Here is a 20,835-nt window from a genome sequence, read left to right on the forward strand (position 1 = left end):
GACTACCTAATGTGTAAAAGAATGGGGAATAGCTCTATGAAAGGAAGGTGCAAAAGAGCATAGCATAGCATAACACAGCATAGCAGTATCACAGTAGTATGTTACCTTTTGTGTAAGAAAGAGGATATAAGAATATATATCTGTATCTCCTTGTATCTTTAATAATGAACACAACTAAGATAAGCCAAAAGCTAATGACAAGTAGAAAGGTAAGAAGGGAAATCAGACTTCTCAGTATACCTTCCAAGTAAAACCTCAAAGGTTTTAGCATTAATTTTTTCTGTACCTAAATCATATATTACTATGACTATAAAATGGAGGTTTTTGAATTCTGAACCATGTTAATGTTTTATACATTCCAAAAGTAAAATTAAATCGACAAGGATGGGGGAGGGAAATAAAATTGAATAAAACAGAAATACAAAAATGTAACAGAAAATTATAGTGACAATTTTACCACAGGAGAAAAATATTTAAATAACTTTACACTGCAGTCTTAATGATGTATATGTAAGCATAACAAAAACTGCAAAGTTTAAACCACACTTAGTAGGTTTGTAGCTGCTGGTAGTATTGGTATTATATTTCTGAAACTATTATGCGTGTATTGTACAACTGAGCAAATAAGTAACTTTACTGATGTTGCTACCAAGCTTTTCACTGTGGAAAAACAGAGATACAAATATGGATTGAGAGAAGAAAAGCCCTATGGAACTGGACTGGAATTAGGGATATCAATTTGAAGCCATGATTTAAAAACAAAAACTTCCTTGCTCTATCCACTGAAAGAATGGATACCTTAGTAGTAAGAAGCATAGCTGGCACCTAGATCTTGGTTTCTCCACCAAAAGAAACCAGGGTTCCTTAGAGAAAAAGATCATTCTAAACCAGGGTCAGGGAAAGTGCAAGGTAAATCTGGAGCACTCTATTATACCAGGAAGTACTAAAAAACTGACAAGGATATGTCAAAAGGACATAGAACCCATCTTAACAGAGAGCTCTCTAGCAAAATTTGAGACAATTTGAGAACCAAAATGAATAATGAAATGGTAAAACACTGAAAATAAAAAGTCCATATTGACTCTTAAAAATTAAATTTAAAAAAGTATATAAGGGGCGCTAAGGAATCTACTCCTGAAATCACTGTTGCACTATATGCTATTTTGGATGTAAATTTAAAAAAATAAAAAATAAAATTAAAAAAAAATTTTTTAAGTATGAAAAACTCTTTATAGAAGAATGACAATATAGAAATAAAATAATAAAAATAGAAAAGTCTCCATTTTGTAATCACCCTAGTAATATTTGATTTGGATAAGAAACAAAGGATGATAAAAACCACTAGATAAAAGATTATTAGGATGGGGTGCCTGGCTGGCTTGGTTGGTGGAGCGTGCAGCTCTTGGTCATGAGTTCGAGTCCCATGTTGGGCATAGAGATTACTTAAAAAAAAAAATTATTAGAATAGACTATTCATATCGCTAAATATTAAAAACAGTATTAGAATAAACTATTCATATCCCTAAATACTATACCATAGATGCTTATTAATTTAGGGGTGCCTGGGTGGCTCAATCGATTAAGTGTCCAACTTCAGCTCAGGTCACGATCTCATGGTTTGTGGGTTTGAGCCTCGCGTCGGGCTCTGTGCTGACAGCCCAGAGCCTACAGCCTGCTTCGGATTCTGTGTGTCTCTCTCTCTCTGCCCTTCCCCTACTTGAGCTCTGTCTCTCTCTCTCTCTCTCTCTCTTTCACTTTCTCTCTCTCTCTCAAAAATAAAAAAAAATTTAAAAAAAAATTTTTTTTAGTAAATAATTTCAAAGGAAAGAGGGTACCTGTACTATGGCAAGCCTGCCAGACACTACCTTAACCAAGTGATCAAACTCAATTTCACCAAATAACAGAATAGAACATAATGTACTTCCTGAGCCCATGCACTGAGGACATAATACTCCTACAAAAAATATTTAACCTGTTTAAAATGTACAGGTTTTTATAAGTAAACAAGGAAATATATCCAAATTAAGGGATACTGTGTAAAACAACTGACCTGAGCTCTTACATATGAAACGCCCTTACTCTTAAGAGATACAGGGGCACCTGCGTGGCTTAGTCAGTAAAACATCTGACTCTTAATTTTGGCTCAGTTCCCATGGTTCATGAAATAGAGTTGACATCAGGCTGACAGCACGAAGCCTGCTTGGGATTCCCTCCCTCTCTCTCTCTCTCTCTCTCTCTCTCTCTCTCTCTGCCCCTCCCCTCACACTCCCTCTCTCTCAAAATAAACTTAAAAACCAAAGAGAGAGAGAGAGAGATTAAAGAAAATAAAGGTGAAACACCATGATGGCTAGAATTAACTTTCAAATTGTACAGCAAAAAAATAAAAATTCTGAATATACATAAATACACATATACATGGAAGGGATGAAGAAAGTGGGGGTAGACAAAATATGGCAAACTTAATTGGCGTTCACTGTACTATTCTAGCAACTCTTTGGAAAGTTTGAAAAATTTTAAAGATACATTATTTCTTAACTGCTCAGGAGGTTTGAGGTTTTTTTTTAAGTTTATTTATTTTGATAGCAAGAGAGATGGGGGGGTGGGGAGGGGAGGAGCAGTGAGGCAGAGAGAGAGAATCCTGCCAACAGGCTCTGCACTGACAGAGGCTTGAACTCATGAACCATGAGATGATGACCTGAGCCAAAACCAAGAGTCGGATGCTTAACCGACTGAGCCACCCAGGCCTCCCAGTTTGAATTTTTTAAATAAGAGATTTTGAGAAAGTCTGAGAAGCAAAAGACTAAGAGATAAGATGAAAAATTAGTAAAGTAGAATCACAGAAGTCAAGGAAAGAGAGTTTCAAAATGCTGTGGTCAATAGCTTCAATACAACAGAGCTAAATTAAAGATGAATTAAATAAAGAAAGACCACCAGATTCAGCCATTAGGAGATTAGTGGTGACTTAGGGAACAAGACTTTCATTCAAATAGTAGAGTCATTAAGTCAAAGTATGGTAAGTAAAAACAAACAAACAAACAAACAAAAAACAATAAAACATGACTTCTCAAGAAATTCAGGTATGAAAGGCGAAGAGGGTGGAAGCTATAGGGAGACTTTGTATGATCGAAGGGTTTGTTTTACTAAACATGGCAAAGACATAAATATATTTAAACAAAGAAAGAAGATAGGATAGAGGATGGAAAGAGAGAAAGAAGTGACAAAGACCCCATACAGGCAAAAAGGGATGAGATCCAAAACATAAAGAATGGGCTTAACCTTGGAAAGAAGGAAGAATACATTTCCCACTAACACTGGAAAGAAGGAAGTAAAGACAGGTGAAAATGCAGATTAATATGGTATTAGGGGTAGGGATCAGAACAGGAAGTAAAAGGAAATCACATGTGACAGCCTCAAATAAAAAGAGAGGCAGTCTATTAAAAGAGGAAAGAGGGACTGATAGCAAAGTTGTAGAGAATGGAACGAGTTGTCTAAGGACATGTAAAAAATAGTTGGTGAGTACTGGGGGTCCAAATAGGTTGGGGACTATGAATTTGTTTCAGCAGCAACCTATAAGTTTGTGTGATTTTTGCCAGCAATGTTCCAGCAGCTGACATACAGGAATAAAAGAGCATTAACAATGAAATTAATTAAGATTAGGACTTTCCTAAACATAAGGTCAATGGGGCTAGCAAGTGACTGAAATGGCAGATTATGCTGATTAGGCTGGATTCAAAACAAAGTGAAATTAGAAGGGGCTTAAGAACTTCAGGAAAAAAACAAAAACGTCAAAGGACTAAAAGGTTTAGGGTCAAAGACCATGCATTGTGGGAATAAAGAAGAAAGTTATTGTTCTATTATAACCCAATACTTCAGAGATGAAGAATACAGTCATGGAGACTGGTAAAGTGGAATGGAGGTGAAACCTGATGGAGTTAAGATCAAGGAATTAGAAGGCCAAGCTATGGATTACTTACTTAATACAAGGAGAATGAAGACATCCAGGATGACAAGGCTTAGGAGTGAAGAAAAAAATGATAAAAGGTGAGAGAGGCTCCAACCCCAAAGTAGAAAGGATTTTGACCACAGTATAGAAGAGAAATGGTAACAATAAGCTTATCAGTTTTTCCCTTGAATTATATAGTAAGCAGAGTGATAGGCAGAGACTATATCTGCCTCAAACACTAAATCCTAGTTTCTAGCATAATGCCTGGCACACTGCTGGTTTTCAATTGATTCAATAAAAGAAAGAATGGAAGAAATATGACCAGTCTGTGAACCACAAGCCTTTAACCAAAGGGTCTAAAATTTACAGTGTGGCCTGAACTAATGCCATAGGCAATAGTATTTTGCTTCCAGGATACATTTTTGTTGCAACTGGTAAGGAAGGGAAATAGTCTTTTCCTCAACATTCCACCATGAGAAAATACCCAAATGGTACCATTCCTGTAAAAAAATCCCAAGATAATTGATAAATTCAGACAGACTGTCTAAATGCACACCTCGGGGCGCCTGGGTGGCGCAGTCGGTTAAGCGTCCGACTTCAGCCAGGTCACGATCTCGCGGTCCGTGAGTTCGAGCCCCGCGTCAGGCCCTGGGCTGATGGCTCAGAGCCTGGAGCCTGTTTCCTATTCTGTGTCTCCCTCTCTCTCTACCCCTCCCCCGTTCATGCTCTGTCTCTCTCTGTCCCAAAAATAAATAAACGTTGAAAAAAAAATAAATGCACACCTCATTTAGATAAAAGACACCTGGTTCTACTTTGATTTCATCTTCAAGGAGGGAAAAAGAGATGTTCTTACCACATACTGAGTTCAAGAGCATTAGTATGCTCTGCTTCCAGGATAATAAAGTCAGAATAAAGAAACTCAAAGGCAGCATACAGTCATCTTAGCTAGTCAGGAATCAAAATTATGGACTTAATCCTAGCAACCTCTTTCATTATTTACCCTGTGAGCTTATTTTCAGGGGCAACAAGGGGGAAAAAATGAGACAATATCTGATTCTATAGCCAGGCTTAGGGAAAGAAAAAACCTTGAGAGTAGGAGGGAGTGCTAAGCAAAAGGAGAGGCAAACAAGTTAGGTTTTAGAAGCCTGGGCCCAAAAAGGAGGTCCGACATTTAGCAATAATTAAATCTATGGATTTCCCAATACATTGCACCCATCCACCATCAGTAGAAAAAAACAACATCCTCTTCTTTTCATTAAAGATACCCATGCCAGGGGCGCCTGGGTGGCGCAGTCGGTTGGGCGTCCGACTTCAGCCAGGTCACGATCTCGCGGTCCGTGAGTTCGAGCCCCGCGTCGGGCTCTGGGCTGATGGCTCAGAGCCTGGAGCCTGTTTCCGATTCTGTGTCTCCCTCTCTCTCTGCCCCTCCCCCGTTCATGCTCTGTCTCTCTCTGTCCCAAAAATAAATAAACGTTGAAAAAAAAAATTAAAAAAAAAAAAAAAGATACCCATGCCAGAAACATACTTCACTCAAGATAGAATTAGGACTAATTATGGTCAGCCCTGATTATAAAATATATCAAAAGGAATAAATTAACCTAAGAATCTTGACCAGTACTTCTTTCAACATTCCGAGAACAAGCATTACTACACCATCTCCAATTCTATACCTAACAGGTTTTACAGATCAATAATTAATCTAAAATGTTTCCAATGGGAAAGCCAGACAGTACATTAATTCTGACTTATTGATACAGAAACTGATGTTCAGAATATCTAAATTGCTGGAGCGCCTGGTTGCCTCTGTCAGTTAAGCATCCAACTCTTGATTTCAGTTCAGGTCACAATCTCACAGTTTGTGGGATCGAGCCCCAATGACAGCACAGAGCCTGCTTGGGATTCTCTTTCTCCCCAGAGAGAGAGGGATTCTCTCCTCTCTGTCCCTGCCCTGCTCACACACGTATGCACGCGCCTTCTCTCAAAATAAATAAAACATTAAAAAAAAAAAAAGAGTATCTAAATTGGTTCTTTAAGACAATCAGTGGGGAAGGGGGGTGGAGCACCTGGGTGGCCTAGTCAGTTAAGGGTCAGACGTCAGCTCAGGTCATGATCTCACTCACTGCTGGTGAGTTCGAGCCCCGAGTTGGGCTCTGTGCTGACAGCTCAGAGCCTGGAGCCTGCTTCAGATTCTGTCTCCGTCTCTCTCTGTCCCTCCCCCGATCTCTCTCTCTCTCTCTCTCTCAAATATAAACAAACATTTAAAAAAAAAAAGAAAGAAAGAAAAAAAAAAAAAGACAATCACCAGAAGCACCTGGCTGGCTCAGTTGGAAGAGTATGGTACTCTTGATCTTGGGGTCATGAATGCAAGCCCCATGTTATATAGAGATTATTTAAATAAACAAACAAACTTAAAAAAAAAAAAAAAGACAATCACCAATAAAGTTGTGGTCATAACATTTGTTCCTCACCTTGTAAAGTAAAGTCATGCATACCGCTTAAGTAAAAATCAGGAAGAAGATAAAGGTCAAAGTATTACAAACGCTGTAATTTTTGTTAAAAGTCATTTTGACTGTCTTTTAATAGTTTTCTACTAAGACTTGTTTTAAGACAGTGCGATCTTTTCAGAAATCAGTCCCAAACAAAAAGAACAAGAAACCAAACACACATAATCCTTTTTCAATAAAACTAGGAAATGCACCTAACTCCACACCTCAAAAGGTAAAAACAGAGCAGGATAAAGCAATAATGACTTGGTAGAGTAGGGTATTATCAAGCCTAAATGCCTGCACAAAGAAATAACTCAAAAGAAGTTGATTCCATCTATATAACCCTAACAGGTTCAAAAATCAGAGACAAAAATAAAAAGCAAGAAGGAAAAAAAAAAAAAAAGAATCATTAGAAACTACAGAAGATGGAGGACCAAAAACAGGTAGATTGCTACCACTTGGAAAGGTGTACTCTCCAGAAAAAGTGAAGGATCAGAGTGAAGTGCTAAAGTAAAAACTTGACTTCAGTGAAAGTTTGCATGCTGACAAGGTAAGATCTCCATCTCTTCTCTCTCATCCAGCTCCAGGATGCTTTTTCTAGGCAAAAGAATAGAGGATCTGTCTCAGTACCAACTGACCTACAGACAAATATTTAGAGGTTCTCAGTCAGTTGCCAGCCAACTACACGACTATCCTACATAGATGGAACTTCTGATCAGCTTCTCAGAGTTCTATTCTTAAATATGAACCATCAGTGAAGAACACCAGACATCTAAAGAAGGCCTTTGATATGGAAGAAAAAGACTAAATCAAACTGAAAGAAAACAGAAACTTAGAAAAGAGATACGATGCATAGAACAAAAGAACATTTCAAAGAATTATCATTAATACCTTCAGAGGAATAAGAAAAATACTCTGCTTATTAAAAAAGGATGCTATAAAAAGAAAAAACAGAGCTCTGGGGAACCACAAACATGATAGCTTAAAAAAAAATCAGTAAAAGGATTAGAAAATAAATTTCTAGAAAAATCTCAGAAAGTAAACAAAAAGACAAAGAAATGGAAAAGATAAGAAAAACAGATGACGAATTGAGGAGTTCCAACATCCAACTAACTATAAATCCAAGAAAATGGCAGAGGGGTAAATTATCGGAGACCATACAAGAAAATCCCTTAGGGCTAAAGGATTCAACTTTTAAGATTGAAAGAATAAAAATAAATAAAATAAGAAGGATCAAAAGCAAGATAATACATCACTGTAAAAAATTTAGAACAACAGAAATCAAAAGAAAATCTTAGATATCTTTAAGGAAAAATAGACCTCTACAGGAATAATGGGAATCAGTATGGCAAGGGACTCCTCAATAGAAACACTCAAGGCTAGATGGAAATAAAGCAAAATCCTGGATGAAAATGATTTTCAACTTCAAAACCACACCCAATCAAACAACTGTAAGGGTATAAAGAGGGAAATTTTCAAATATGCAATATTTCCCCAAAATTTTACCTTCATGCACCCTCTCTCAGGAAGCCACTAGTAGATGGTCACCAAAGGAGGGAACAACGGCATAAACTAAGAAAAAGGAAGATATGGGATCCAGGAAACAAAGAATCCAACACTGACAGTGCCAAGGGGATTCCAAGGATTTGATCAAAGTCCAGTAACAGCAGCTATGCCTAGAGAGCTACCAATATAGACAGGAACAGGGGAACAGAAGATTCTGATGGAATATCTACAGGAAAATAAATGGAACTGACAGACTACCTAATAAGTGGGACCATAGAACACTGGCTTGAACAGAGTTGTTGGAAGGTATAGAAGACAACAGTAGACTCAGAAAAAATGAAGCAAATAAGAGGATGGGAAGAAGTGATTGAGAGTAGAGTGGAAGTCAACACACAATTCTAAAACTGAAGTGATAGCAGAATATGCTTATTACTTAGAAATATGGAGACCAGAACAAAGAGCCAAGAGAGTTACCTCAGAGGAAAATTAAGAGCTCTCCTTTCCACCCTCACCAAGCAGAAACAAAACAGGAATAACAATAATGAAACATATCTTATATTCTACGAGGACTTATTGTGTTAGAATTACATTTTCTTGACTAAGAATTTTAGGCCAAAATGTGGGTTTTATAGCAATTAAGAATAAAGTTGGTGGGGGGAGGGGGGAACTCCTGCCTGGCTCAGTTGATGGAGCACGCAACTCTTGATCTCAGGGTCATGGAGTTCAACACCCACATTGGCTGTGGAGCATACTTTAAATTTAAAAAAAAAAAAAAAAAAAAAAAAAGAGAGAGAGACAACAAAGATGGGGGTAGGGGAGAGAGGAGGGAAGGAATCACCTTTTTAAGCACCTTCATGGCAAATATTTTCCCAGTATTTGCTCCTGTTACTTTCCGTACTTGAAAAACCTGGATAAAAAATATAAGTGTTTCTGTGTTATTAAAAGCTAAACTATGCTAGCCACACTCCCTTAATTCCTATTTATAGGAAACAAACAATACAATAGTTTATATTCTTATAAAAATTAGTAACACAAACACACAAAAATGAGCTGAAAGAACAGATTGTATTAAAGATTTAGTAGTGAAATCTCCTCCACAACATGGGGCCGTCCTATTTGGTCTGCTGACATCTGGTGGCAAAGCTGGTCAGTGACCATCCAATGATGAGCACTCTATTATATAACTTCATACATAAAATCCAAGTTTGCAGAAGCATAATACCAAAATTAAAAATTATAAAATATCTTATAAATTTCTTCCAGGAATGTCTCTGTCCTTGCTTCACATAAAACTTTAATAATAGTTGACAGGAATTACCATTTACCTATTTCTTAACTATATAGCTATATAAAACATCATCATGCAATACCTGAAATGATATGAGACTCTTAAGTGCACGTGTTGCACATTCAAGATAATTAGAACACATTAGAATGTGTCCTTAAGCTTAAGAATAAACTACAAATGTCATGCTATGAAAAAATTAACCTACCCAACAGCATAAATAGTTCTTAAACTTAATCCTAACTACTAAAATGGTATCCAAATTCTATCTTTTGATAGAGAATACCCAGGTATAAATTTTCTTGAGGAGAATATGCAAAGGTTAAGGTCATTTATTAGAAAGCCTTGAGCAGAACTATGAAACTAAGAAGTTCTCTTCATTTTTCTTCTCCCTTCTTATATTCTTCAGCTTCCCTAACTATTGCTCCAAATACTGCAAGTCAAAGAACACAAATTCAGATTTAGGTCTCAGTAACAGATAACAATTTAATGTGCCATGCCTGTTGAAAGGAGTGGTTTTTAAGAGGATACTTACAGGGGATACCATTTAACCAAAGGAAGGAAGGAATCTTCTAATAATAGACTTTGCCTGGCATAATTGCCTATTTATTTATGCAACAAATATCGACTGAATGCCTGTTATGTGTCAGTCTTTTATGTGTATGGTGGTAGGAAGAGAACTTCTTTACATCCCTCAAATAAAATCATGTGAAGTGATCATACCCTCTGCTGACAGCTAGCAAACAAAGATTGAAGAGGACTACTGAACCAGGGCGTAGCAATTAATCTACCAAAGACAGACAACAGCTCATTTCAAAAATACTTCCTACCTTTCCATAGCCCCCTTTACCAAGTACCCGAAGTAGCTCGAAACATTCTGGTCTGATTTTTTCTGGCCCTCTGTTCACACTAGTTTCCGAAATTTCAAATTTCTCACAATGTTCCATGCCACTGGGGAGAAAAGCAAAATCAAAAGTAAATTCTCAACAAGTTAAATTGTCTTTAATATACTGTAATTGTAATCCAAAGAAGTAAAAAGGAGAAGGCATATAACAGCAAATTTACTACCTGTGCTCTGTAAACTAATGATTCAGTGACATAGTAGGTCAAGATTACGATGGATTGATAACTGTATATCTATTTGTTTACAGAACGTGCTATTATTTATTTTTGTAAGCATTAAGCACCCTCAAACTAAGATAAATTAGAACAAGTTTATTATATTGACAAAGGAAAAAAGTCTTCTGGTTATTCTTATTTAGTTCATTCAAAATGTCCATAAGATTTAGGTATTATTCAACTTTATTTGGAAACTTCAGAAAATCTGGGAACTTTCTAAAAGTACCCAATTAGCTCAAGTCTCTTTGCTACAGAAAAATTCTTGCTAATAAAATGTATCCATGCATCTTTCCATATCTACTATTAGCTTGATTTAAAGACTCCAACACTGACATTTATTTTGTCACTTAAATGCTTTTTACATGAGTGATCTCAGTCTCCCCTCCAACCTATGGTTTTTACTTAAGGATGGGTACAGAGCAGATTAATCTGTTCTGTATTAACCACAGTCACCTAAAAGAACTTGCCTAAAATGACTTCTGAGATTACACAAATCACTTTATAAATGATGTATTACAAGCAAAATAAGAGCATTTGACTTTGGAAGACATTTCCAAAAATTTGATTTTTTAGTAAGAAAAAAAATCTCTATTGAACTAATAATAATTCCTAATCCACTCAGACTCATATTCAGTATACTGTAAGTCGGAATGAATACCTTTTCCTCAAAATCTATATATGATCTCAAAACACTAGATATGTTACTATATTGGTGCTAAACTCAATAAACCAAGTGCACGTGTGTGTATATATATATCTATATATATATGACTAGATAATTAAGAACAGGTTATTGCAATCACAGGATGGTTACAAACCAGAGCTGATAAAATCTACTTGTAAGAAAGGCAGCACAAGAAAATCTTTTCACATAAACTTACAGTTCATATGGTCCAACTCCCCCATGGTCCATGCTTTCATTTAACTGACCCTGAAAAATATGTTAAAGTTTTAAAAATAAATTATCTCATAAACAGAAAATCAAAATACTTAACGCTTCAGGGGTGCCTGGGTGGCTCAGTCAGTTGAGTGTCTGACTTCAGCTCAGGTCATGATCTCACAGCTTATGGGTTCGAGCCCCATGTAGGGGTCTGTGTTGACAGCTCAGAGCCTGGAGCCTGCTTCGGAGTCTGTGTCTCTGTCTCTCTGCCCCTCCCTGCTCACACTCTATCTCTCTCTCTCTCACACACAAAATATAAATAAACATTTAAAAAAATTAAAAAAAAAACTTAACGCTTCACCCTACTACTAAAGAAGAATTGATGAAATAAACCAGCTTAAAAATTCTCAGTACTTTAATAACAGGCAAATGTGATGAATAAAATACGGTTCACAAGAATATGGGGACTTCACTTTTAATTTTCTATGACAACTAAGCTACAGATGCTACTTATCAATGATCTACAAACAAAACCAGGTGATTGTTCCTTTAAAAATTACATTTATTGGGGCACCTGGGTGGCTCAGTCCATTGGGCATCCAACTTCAGTTCAGGTCATGATCTCACAGTCTATGAGTTCAAGCCCCACACTGGGCTCTGTGCTGACAGCTCAGGGCCTGAAACCTGCTTCAGATTCTGTCTCCCTCTCTCTCTGCCCTCCCCAGCTTACACTCTGTCTCTTCTCTCTCTCTCTCTCAAAAATCAATAAACATTAAAATTTTTTTTAAAAAATACATTTATTTAGAGGCGCTTGGATGGCTCATTTGGTTAAGCGTCTGACTCTTGATTTCAGCTCTGGTCGTGAGCTTACGGTTCTTGAGTTCAAGTCCCACATAAGGCTCCATGCTGACAGTGCGGAGCCTGCCTGGGATTCTCTTCCTCCCTCTCTCTCTGCCCCTCCCCAGCTCCTGCTCTCTCTCATGCACACAAGCTCGCTCACACTCTCTCTCAAAATAAATAAACTTAAAAAAGTTATTTATTCAAAAAATACATTTTGTGTATTATAAAACTAAAGCACCACATTCTGAGTTACTAGATCAAACAATTTACACCAAGTGGTACTCTAATATGCTTCTGAAGCACAAAAACTAACACAATGTTATAAGCTTTATGTAACTACAACCTAACTAAGCCTAAGGCAACCACAACCAGTCCACAATATCATAGTGTATGATGTGGCTGACCAAAGCAAAATAATTAAGCACTACCCTCAAATTGTCAGGAGTCATGTTGGCCAAATATTCATTCTAACCATAGTATAAAGGGATGCAAAATTTAACTAACCTTCTGTACACTAACAATGAACAATTCAAAAATGAAATTAAGATAACTCTGTTCAGGGGCACCTGGGTGGCTCAGTCAGATAAGTGTCCGACTTTGGCTCAGGTCATGATCTCGTGGTTCATGAGTTCAAGCCCCATGCTGGGCTCTGTGCTGACAGCTCAGAGCCTGGAGCCTGCTTTGGATTCTGTGTCTCCTTCTCTCTCTCTCTGCCCCTCCCCTGCTCACGCTCTGTCTCTCTTTCTCAAAAATGAATAAACTTAAAAAAAAATTTTTACTAAAAGATAACTCTTCAGAATAGTCAAGAATAAAATAGCATCAATTAGAAAAAATTTATCAAAAGAAGTGTAAGACTTGTACATTTGATAACTACAAAGCATTGCTGAAAAAAATTAAAGAAGGGAGCCTGGGTGGCTCAGTCAGTTAGGCGTCCAAATCTTGATCTCAGGGCCATGACTTCAAGCCCTATGTTGGGCTCCATGCTGGGCTTGGAGGCTACTTAAAAAAAAAAAAAAAAATTAAATACCTAACTAAATCAAAAGACACTCCATGTTCATGGATCTGATGACTTAATATTGTTTAAGATAGTTATACTAACCAAACTGGTCTACAGATTCAACTCAATACTATCAATATCCCAGGTTCCTTTCTTACAGAAATTAACAAGCTGATCCTAAAATTCATACAGAAATGCAAAGGACCCAAAGTAGCCAAAACAATCTTGAAAAAGGAGAACAAACTGGAGAGCTGACATTTCCTGATTTTAAAATGTACTACAAGGGTGCCTGGGTGGCTCAGCCAGTTGAGTGTCCAACTTCAGCTCAGATCATGGTCTCACAGCTCATGGGTTCGAGCTCTGAGTCAGGCTCTGTGCTGACAGCTCAAACACTGGAGCTGTTTTCAGATTCTGTGTCTCCCTCTCTCTCTGCCCCTACCCCCACGCACGTGCTCTCTTTCTCTCCCCCTCCCTCCCTTAAAAATAAATAAACATAAAACAAAATGTACTACAAAGCAACAGCACCTAAGACAATGTGGTACTGAGATAAGGACAGATATATAAATCAATAAAATAGAATTCAGAGCCCAGAAATAAACTCTTACATCTATGGTCAACCAATTTTTTACAAAGATGCCAAAAAAATTCAATAGAAAAGGGACAGTCTTCCAATAAATGGTACTGGGACATTTGGATATCCACATGAGAAAAAATTACTTTGGACCCCTACTTCACACCATACTTCCCCATACTAAAAAGTTAACTGAAAATTGATCACAGGTCTAAATGTAATAGCTAGAACTATAAAACTCTTAAAAGACACCTAGGATGGAATGAATCTTCATAATCTTGGGGTAGGAGATGATTTCTTAAGACACATCACCAAAAGCACAAAGAAAAAAATCAATAAATTGGACTTATTCAAAATTTAAAGATTTTGCACTTCAAAAGGCAAAACCCACAGAATAAGAATATATGAAGGGGCACTTGGGTGGCTCAGCCCGTTAAGTGTCTGACTTGATTTCAGCACAGATCATGATCTCACAGCTGGCCCCGTGTCAGGCCTTGAGCCGACAGTGCAGAGCCTGCTTGGGATTCTCTCTCTCCCTCCCTCTCTCTGCCCACCCCCCTGCATGCGTGTGTACATGAGTGCTTGCTCTCAAAATAAATATTTTATTATTTTTTTAATGTTTATTCCATTTTTGAGAGACAGAGAGAGAGCAGGGGAGGAGCAGAGAAAGAAAGAGAGAGAGAGAGAGAGAGAGACATAGAATCTGAAGCAGGCTCCAGGCTTCCAGCTGTCAGCACAGAGCCTGACGTGGGGCTCAAACCCATGAACTGTGAGATCATGATCAGTGAGCCAAAGTCAGACACTCAAACAATTGAGACACCCAGGTACCCCATAAATAAACATTTTTTAAAAAGAATGTATGAAAACTTCTGTAACTCAAAATTTAAAACAACCTAATTAAAAAAAAATCATTTAGAATTTGCATAGGTATTTCTCCAAAGAAGATACACAAATGGTCAATAAGCACATGAAAAGATGTTCAACATCATCTGCCATTAAAGAAATGCAAATGTAAACCAAAATTATGCTGAAATACCCCTTCATATCCACTAGGATGGCTATAATTAAAAAGACAGAAAAACAAATTTGGCAAGGAAGTAGAGAAACTGGAACACTTGTACACTGCTGGTGGGGAATGTAAAATGGTACAACCACCTAAATAGTTTGGCAGTTTAGGGGTGCCTGAGTGGCTCAGTTGGTTAAGCAACCGACTCTTGATTTTGGCTCAGGTCATGATCTCACGGTAGTGAGAATGAACCACGTGTCAGGCTCTGTGCTAACAGCGCAGAGTCTGCTTGGGATTCTCTCTCCCTCACTCTGTCCTTCCCCCAGGTGCAAGCGTGGTCTCTCTCTAAATAAATAAACTTTAAAAAAGTTTGGCAGTTTCTTCAAAAATTAAACAGACTTACCATATGACACAGCCAATCTACTCCTAGGTATCCGTCAATAAAAATAAAAATACGTGTTCCACAAAGACTTGGGCACAACTGTTCATAGCAGCACTATTCGCAACAGCCAAAAAATGGGAACAACTCCAATGAACACCAAATGGTGAAGTGATAAATAAAATGTGCTTGATACATACAATGGAATACTGTTTGGCCGTACGTATATATATATACTATGACATGGATGATTTTCAAAAACATTAAGTGAAAGAAGCCAGACACAAAACTCTACATACTGTATGATTCCATTTATACAGAATGTCCAGAAAAGGCAAATTTATAGAGATGGGAAATAGACCAGTGGTTGCCTAGGGACAGAGGTGGCAATAAGGAGTGACTAGTTTCTTTCAAGGGTGATAGAAAAAATGTTCTAAAACTAAATTGTGTGATAGTTGTACAGCTCTGTAAATATACTAAAAGTCACAGAATTGTTATAAAAATAACTTTGCAGAATTCAGTTATTAATATTATAAAACATAGATTTAAAATGAGTATTCTTGAATAGTCTGGTTATGAGTCTTTCAATATACACAAAAGGGCATAACTTAATTGGGCTCTCAAAAATGCTAACTTTTTGTAAATGTTGAATCACTAAATTGTACACCTAAAACTAGTATTACACTGTAGGTTAACTAACTGGAATTAAAATAAAAACTTTTAAAAAATGGTAAGATTTGAAGTTTTTATTTATAATTTTAGAACAATTCAAAAAATATTTAAGTGAACACATCTTTCTTCAAAGGTACCAGTCAGTGCAAACTACACATAGAAAACTGATAGTATTCTTAAACAAGGGATGTTTAAATGCCCCCTGAACCGCAAATTTCAGTGGAAATTTGCTCATGGTGTGAGCAAGTCAGAATGAAGTCTAACACTAGGGATGTATGTTTCAGTACGCAACTGAGGCAAATGGATAGGTCAGTATCAAGGGAAAAAAATTCTTGGCAGTTTCAACTTGATAGTTTCTTCTTGCGGGGGAAGGGTAGGGGTAGTTATGCTTAAAGGTTTTTTGGTTGTTGTGTTTTTTGTTTTTGTTTTTGTTTTTTTTTTTTGGTCTCTGGTACTTCACATAATCACCCACGATGGCTTCACTTTAAAGACAAAAGACTAACTTCTCTCACATGTGATAAAACTGGTAATATATAATTGTTTTTACTTTAATGTTAGTTTTACTTAATTTTAAATTAAAGACCACAGAGTAGTTAACACTAAACCATGACTTTGAAGCCACCTAGAAGGATATGCCCTGTGGCTATGTTTCATTTCCGGAGCCAGCCAGGCCTGTATTACCACCTGCATCTGTGTTTATAACTTCCTACCGTTACCTTCTGGAGAAGTATTTGAGGCACAATGCTTTTCTGCTACTCAACATTACCTTTAGAAAAGTCTTATATCAGAAGTATCAGGTTAACACTATGTAATATTTACTGACAACTCTCTTTCATAGGAAACTCTTTAGATTTTTTTAAGCTTTATGACCCATTCAATGCTTTTTTTGTGTGCCACTATGATTGACAAAGTGAATCCTGCTCATCTAAGGTACTATACATGATTCAAACCAGACCACCAGAATATTTCCACAGTTTTAAATTAGAATTGTATATAAATTCAAGTTAATATGCCTAAAATCCCAATGAAAACGAGCACATTTTATAAAAATGTAAATAAATTGTAACAATGGGTGAAATATCCTCAATCCAGTTATTCATTATACTGTTTATCCACTTGCTTGTTTGTTCACAGACATTTCCTTATAAAATAAGATTCAGTCATTAAAATGAGTTGGAAGAAAAGGAATAAACCTTGCTCAAAATCTTCAGCTACTTAAAAGTGCTCCATGGGACTCCCGGGTGGCTCAGTCGGTTAAGTGTCCAACTCTTGATCTTGGGTCAGGTCATGATCTCATGGTTCCTGAGATCGAGCCCTGTGTCAGGCTCCACGGTGTCAGTGCAGGACCTGCTTGGGTTTCTCTCTCTCCCTCTCCTTCTGCTCTTCCCAAAATCATATGCATGCAAGTGTGCACTCTCTCTCAAAATAAACATGAAAAAAATTTAGAAAAATAAAAATGCTTTATAGAACCTATTACAATGCAAGATAAGAACTGATGAGATGTTATTCTGTAATTTTTCATAGCTGCAAATATTTGCAATAGCAGTTTGTTCTCAAAGCACTAAAAATTTTTTGCTCACTAAAAATCTGATATCCCAACCTGAAACTCATGCAGTCTCTGTGACTACTTCAAATTTTGAATTAGTAGAGTAAAAGTTAAGGATTAGACTTTTCTATTACTCTTTTAACTTTGTTTCTCCACAGAAAACAGGTTTCCAACATTTTCATAACCTAATGAAAATCTCTAGAGGAAAACTTTCCCTTAGTTTCAACTCACTCTCTCCAAATTATACCATCACCAGTGAAAAACAGACAAACAAAAAAAGACCCAAATCCACCTATCCTCCTCCCAAAAAACCCTCTCACCCACTGCTTTTTAACATAGTCCTTTGAGGTATTCAGAGTCTTTTTCTAGTTAGGTAACGGATATTCAGCTTTATCCATAAATGCATTCATTTACTCGCCTCATCCTTTACACACTGAAGAAATTAACTATGCTGTGTAAATACATAGGTTTCCTAATACAAATTCACTGTAATACATCTAAAAAGGCATACATGTCTAAATAGGACCAATAATTTAAAAAAATACTACAGTTTCAAAAATGCACCTCTAGTATAACTGCATTTATTAAGTCTCTAAGCATAGATGAGGATAAACTTCAATGTTTGGTTCCTTGGCAACGAGTAACACTGACAAGCTATATATCCATGAACCACCTAACTGCTTAACATGCCAGAATATTTTAAGAGGACAGTAGTTTATATACTTTATCTCACATGATCCTCATTTTACAGAAAAAAAAGTGTCAGAGAGCTTAAGCAATTTATTCTAGGTCACACAGTCAGTGACAAGGCCTGGAGGGATGTGAATTAACTTCTGACACACTGCAAAGAGGTACATTATGAAAAAGACTAGTAAATGCAATGAAGCCATGCAATGAAGCTTGCAAGCTGAAAGGAGTCAGAAGATACTACCAGTAGTTACCAATGTGGCCTTGTGTAACCACCTCTCTAGTTTATGCCTCAGTTTCCTTACTATGAAATGAAGAAGTGAGGCTACTGTGTTACGAACCAATGTTTTAAAAGTTTGTGTACTAAAGGTAGCAAATTCACAAATGGCCAGATTTTCTAAGAATCTAAACTTCTTTCATTTTTCAGAATTTGTAAATTTGGGGGCACCTGGATGGTTCAGTCAGTTAAGTGTCCCACTTTGGCTCAGGTCACGATCTCACAGTTTGTGGATTTGAGCCCCGTGTCAGGCTCTGCACTGACAGGTCAGAGCCTGGAGCCTGCTTTGGATTGTGTCTCCCTCTTTCTCTGCCCCTCCCTGACTCATGCTCGTGTTCCCACAAGCTCTCTCTCTCTCTCAAAAAGAAACATTAAAAAAAGTGGGGGGGGGGGGGGGGCGCCTGGGTGGCTCAACTGGTTAAGCATCCAACTTCGGCTCAGGTCATGATCTCATGGTTCGTAGGTTTGAGTCCCACACTGGGCTCTGTGCTGACAGCTCAGAGCCTGGAGACTGCTTCGGATTCTGTGTCTCCCTCTCTCTCTGCCCCTTCCATGCTCATGCTCTGTCTCTGTCTCAAAAATAAATAAAACATTTTTTAAAAATTAAAAAAAAAGCTAACTTTAACTCCATAGGCAAATGTATTAAAAAGGACAACTTTCAATACCCACCTTATAAGCTGTGTGATTTTTATTTAGACTCATTTGATTATGAAAAGAACAATATATTTTAGCCCACTTAGTTTCTTAAGATGTTCAAAATTGTTTATGTATAACATCCCAATGTTTTTGGCAACCAGTAAGGTACAACTTACTTTCCAGAAGAGGAAAATCAGGTGAAAAATAGGGAAGCCACTTATATAGTTAAAGCAAACATCTGACACCAGTGGTTAACTCATGTACTGATCTAGACAGTGGGATTTAGAATTTAAATTATCATGAGGTTATCACTGATGATCATTTGCCCAGAATAAGTGATTTAGCATGACAACAGTATTTTTGAACATCAAGTGCAATTTGTGATCTTTCAATAAATTTATCTTGAAAAAAAGAATGACATTACACAAAGAATAACAAACTAATAGGGTGCCTGGGTGGCTCCATCAGTTAAGTAACCAGATTCTTGATTTCAGCTCAGGTCATGATCTAGCCATTTGAGTTTGAGCCCCCTGTCCAGCTCCAAGCTGACAGTGTGGAGCCTGCTTGGGATTCTCTCTCTCAAAATAAACTTAAAAACAAACAAACAAACAAACTATTAAGACAGCAAAAGTAAAAGCAAGCTATGCATTAGGAAAATTCTAAATTTAGTACCCTAAATTACAGCAAGGAAAGCCCTCACACCACCATTCACAAGTCTCAGTTCAAGCAATTTATTTTTGGCAAACCAAATCACAGCTGTCAACGCTGGGTTTTTTCCACCCCAAAATTACACGAAGTATTCTGAAAAAATGTAGACATCTTCAACTAGGGTAAAAGTTACAAATGCCGTGTGTCGTTAGAGATGCTTAAAAAAAAAAAAAGTCACACGGAAATGGGGATGGGGGGGTTAAAAAAAAAAAGCAAACAGACAAACCCTGGAAGATGCAGCAGAGCCCCCTTGCTCCCGAAATAAAACTCCTGGTGGCTGTAACAGCAGCGGCAGCGCTACTCCCGACAGAAGTTTTCAGCTGTCACTTCTAACAGCTGAGCGCTTCCTAGGAGAGAGCGACAGGCCGAGAAGAGAGGTGGTTGTGGGAGGTCTCAAGATTTTAATACTTGAAATTTACAGTCGAAGGAAAACCCTTCCGCACTTCACCTGCACTTACGGGACACCCAGTAAGCGAACACCCCTTCCCCCCAACATGCGCTTACACCACTCGCGCCCCGCCACATTCAAGTTCAACAGCTCAAGGAATGGACCACGCGCCCTTTTCGTTCACTCCACAAACAGACTGCTCCGGGCTGCGCTGATTAGGAGCTATGGGCGCGACCTGCACCTGCGAGTCCTGGAACGGCCTCACACCTAGGGCCAGATCCACCCCGCCCGCTCCCCTGTCTCGTACAGCGCGGCGCCTGTGCTCCTCCAAGAGACTACTCGCGCCCCCTCGGGTCTCCGCGCTCTCGGAAGCGCCAGGCTTCCAGGGCCCGCGCCGCCGCCCTGGCCCTGTCACCTCGGGCCCCCCGGGACCCCGGGCCTCACCCCCTCCTCCAGCTCATCCTCAGAGCCCGCGTCCTCTGGCTGGTCCAGGTCTATGTCAAACACTCCTGCCATGTCCTCAGCTTCCCTGTCTCGGAAGTCCGGCGCTGGGTAAAAGCCGTCCCGCCTCCGTCGTCGCCTCATGGGCCCGGACCCGCCGCAACCACCGCCGCTGCTGCCGCCATCACCGGCTGCTTGGGCTTAGTGCGTCTGCGCTTAGGCCCTAGACTGGCTCCTCAAGTTCAGCTCTAGAGCATGCGTACAGAGTTCTATGAAGCCGAACTGTGGGCAATGAACATGCGTAGAGCTTTCGCCTGGAGCCAGGTACTGGCAGAAGCATGCGCAGAACCCCAGCCGAAGCCTCTTATGGTAGGTAGCTAGGTCATGCGCATTGTGTGCTAAAGCCTTTGATGGACAAGGAGCATGCGTAGCATGTCTGTAGTTGATAAATTGAAATTGAACATGCGT

General features: G+C 38.3%; 2 protein-coding genes across 12 annotated transcripts in view; one reads left to right on the forward strand and one right to left on the reverse strand.

The window, feature by feature from the left end:
• Positions 1-20,618, reverse strand: part of RPS6KB1 (ribosomal protein S6 kinase B1) — an 80,072-nt gene extending 59,454 nt beyond the window's left edge. For 5 of the 11 annotated variants that reach the window (XM_045490635.1, XM_045490633.1, XM_045490632.1 and 2 more), the window contains exons 1-4: positions 20,371-20,611; positions 11,221-11,270; positions 10,051-10,171; positions 8,774-8,842 (exon numbers count right to left, since the gene is read on the reverse strand). In XM_045490635.1, the coding sequence (XP_045346591.1) occupies positions 8,774-8,842; positions 10,051-10,171; positions 11,221-11,270; positions 20,371-20,511 (381 nt within the window). In that variant the 5' untranslated portion in view covers positions 20,512-20,611. Of the gene's footprint in view, positions 1-8,773; positions 8,843-10,050; positions 10,172-11,220; positions 11,271-19,764; positions 19,852-20,370 lie in introns of those variants that run through there. The other 6 variants (XM_045490636.1, XM_045490631.1, XM_045490638.1 and 3 more) reach the window with 6 other exon arrangements.
• Positions 20,619-20,721: 103 nt separating this feature from the next.
• Positions 20,722-20,835, forward strand: part of TUBD1 (tubulin delta 1) — a 32,404-nt gene continuing 32,290 nt past the window's right edge. The window contains exon 1 of the mRNA XM_045490643.1: positions 20,722-20,833. The gene's annotated coding sequence lies outside the window, so the exon portion shown is untranslated. The remainder of the gene's footprint in view (positions 20,834-20,835) is intronic.

The sequence above is a fragment of the Leopardus geoffroyi genome, chromosome E1 (assembly GCF_018350155.1).
Source record: "Leopardus geoffroyi isolate Oge1 chromosome E1, O.geoffroyi_Oge1_pat1.0, whole genome shotgun sequence".
NCBI classification, from domain to species: Eukaryota; Metazoa; Chordata; class Mammalia; order Carnivora; family Felidae; genus Leopardus; species Leopardus geoffroyi.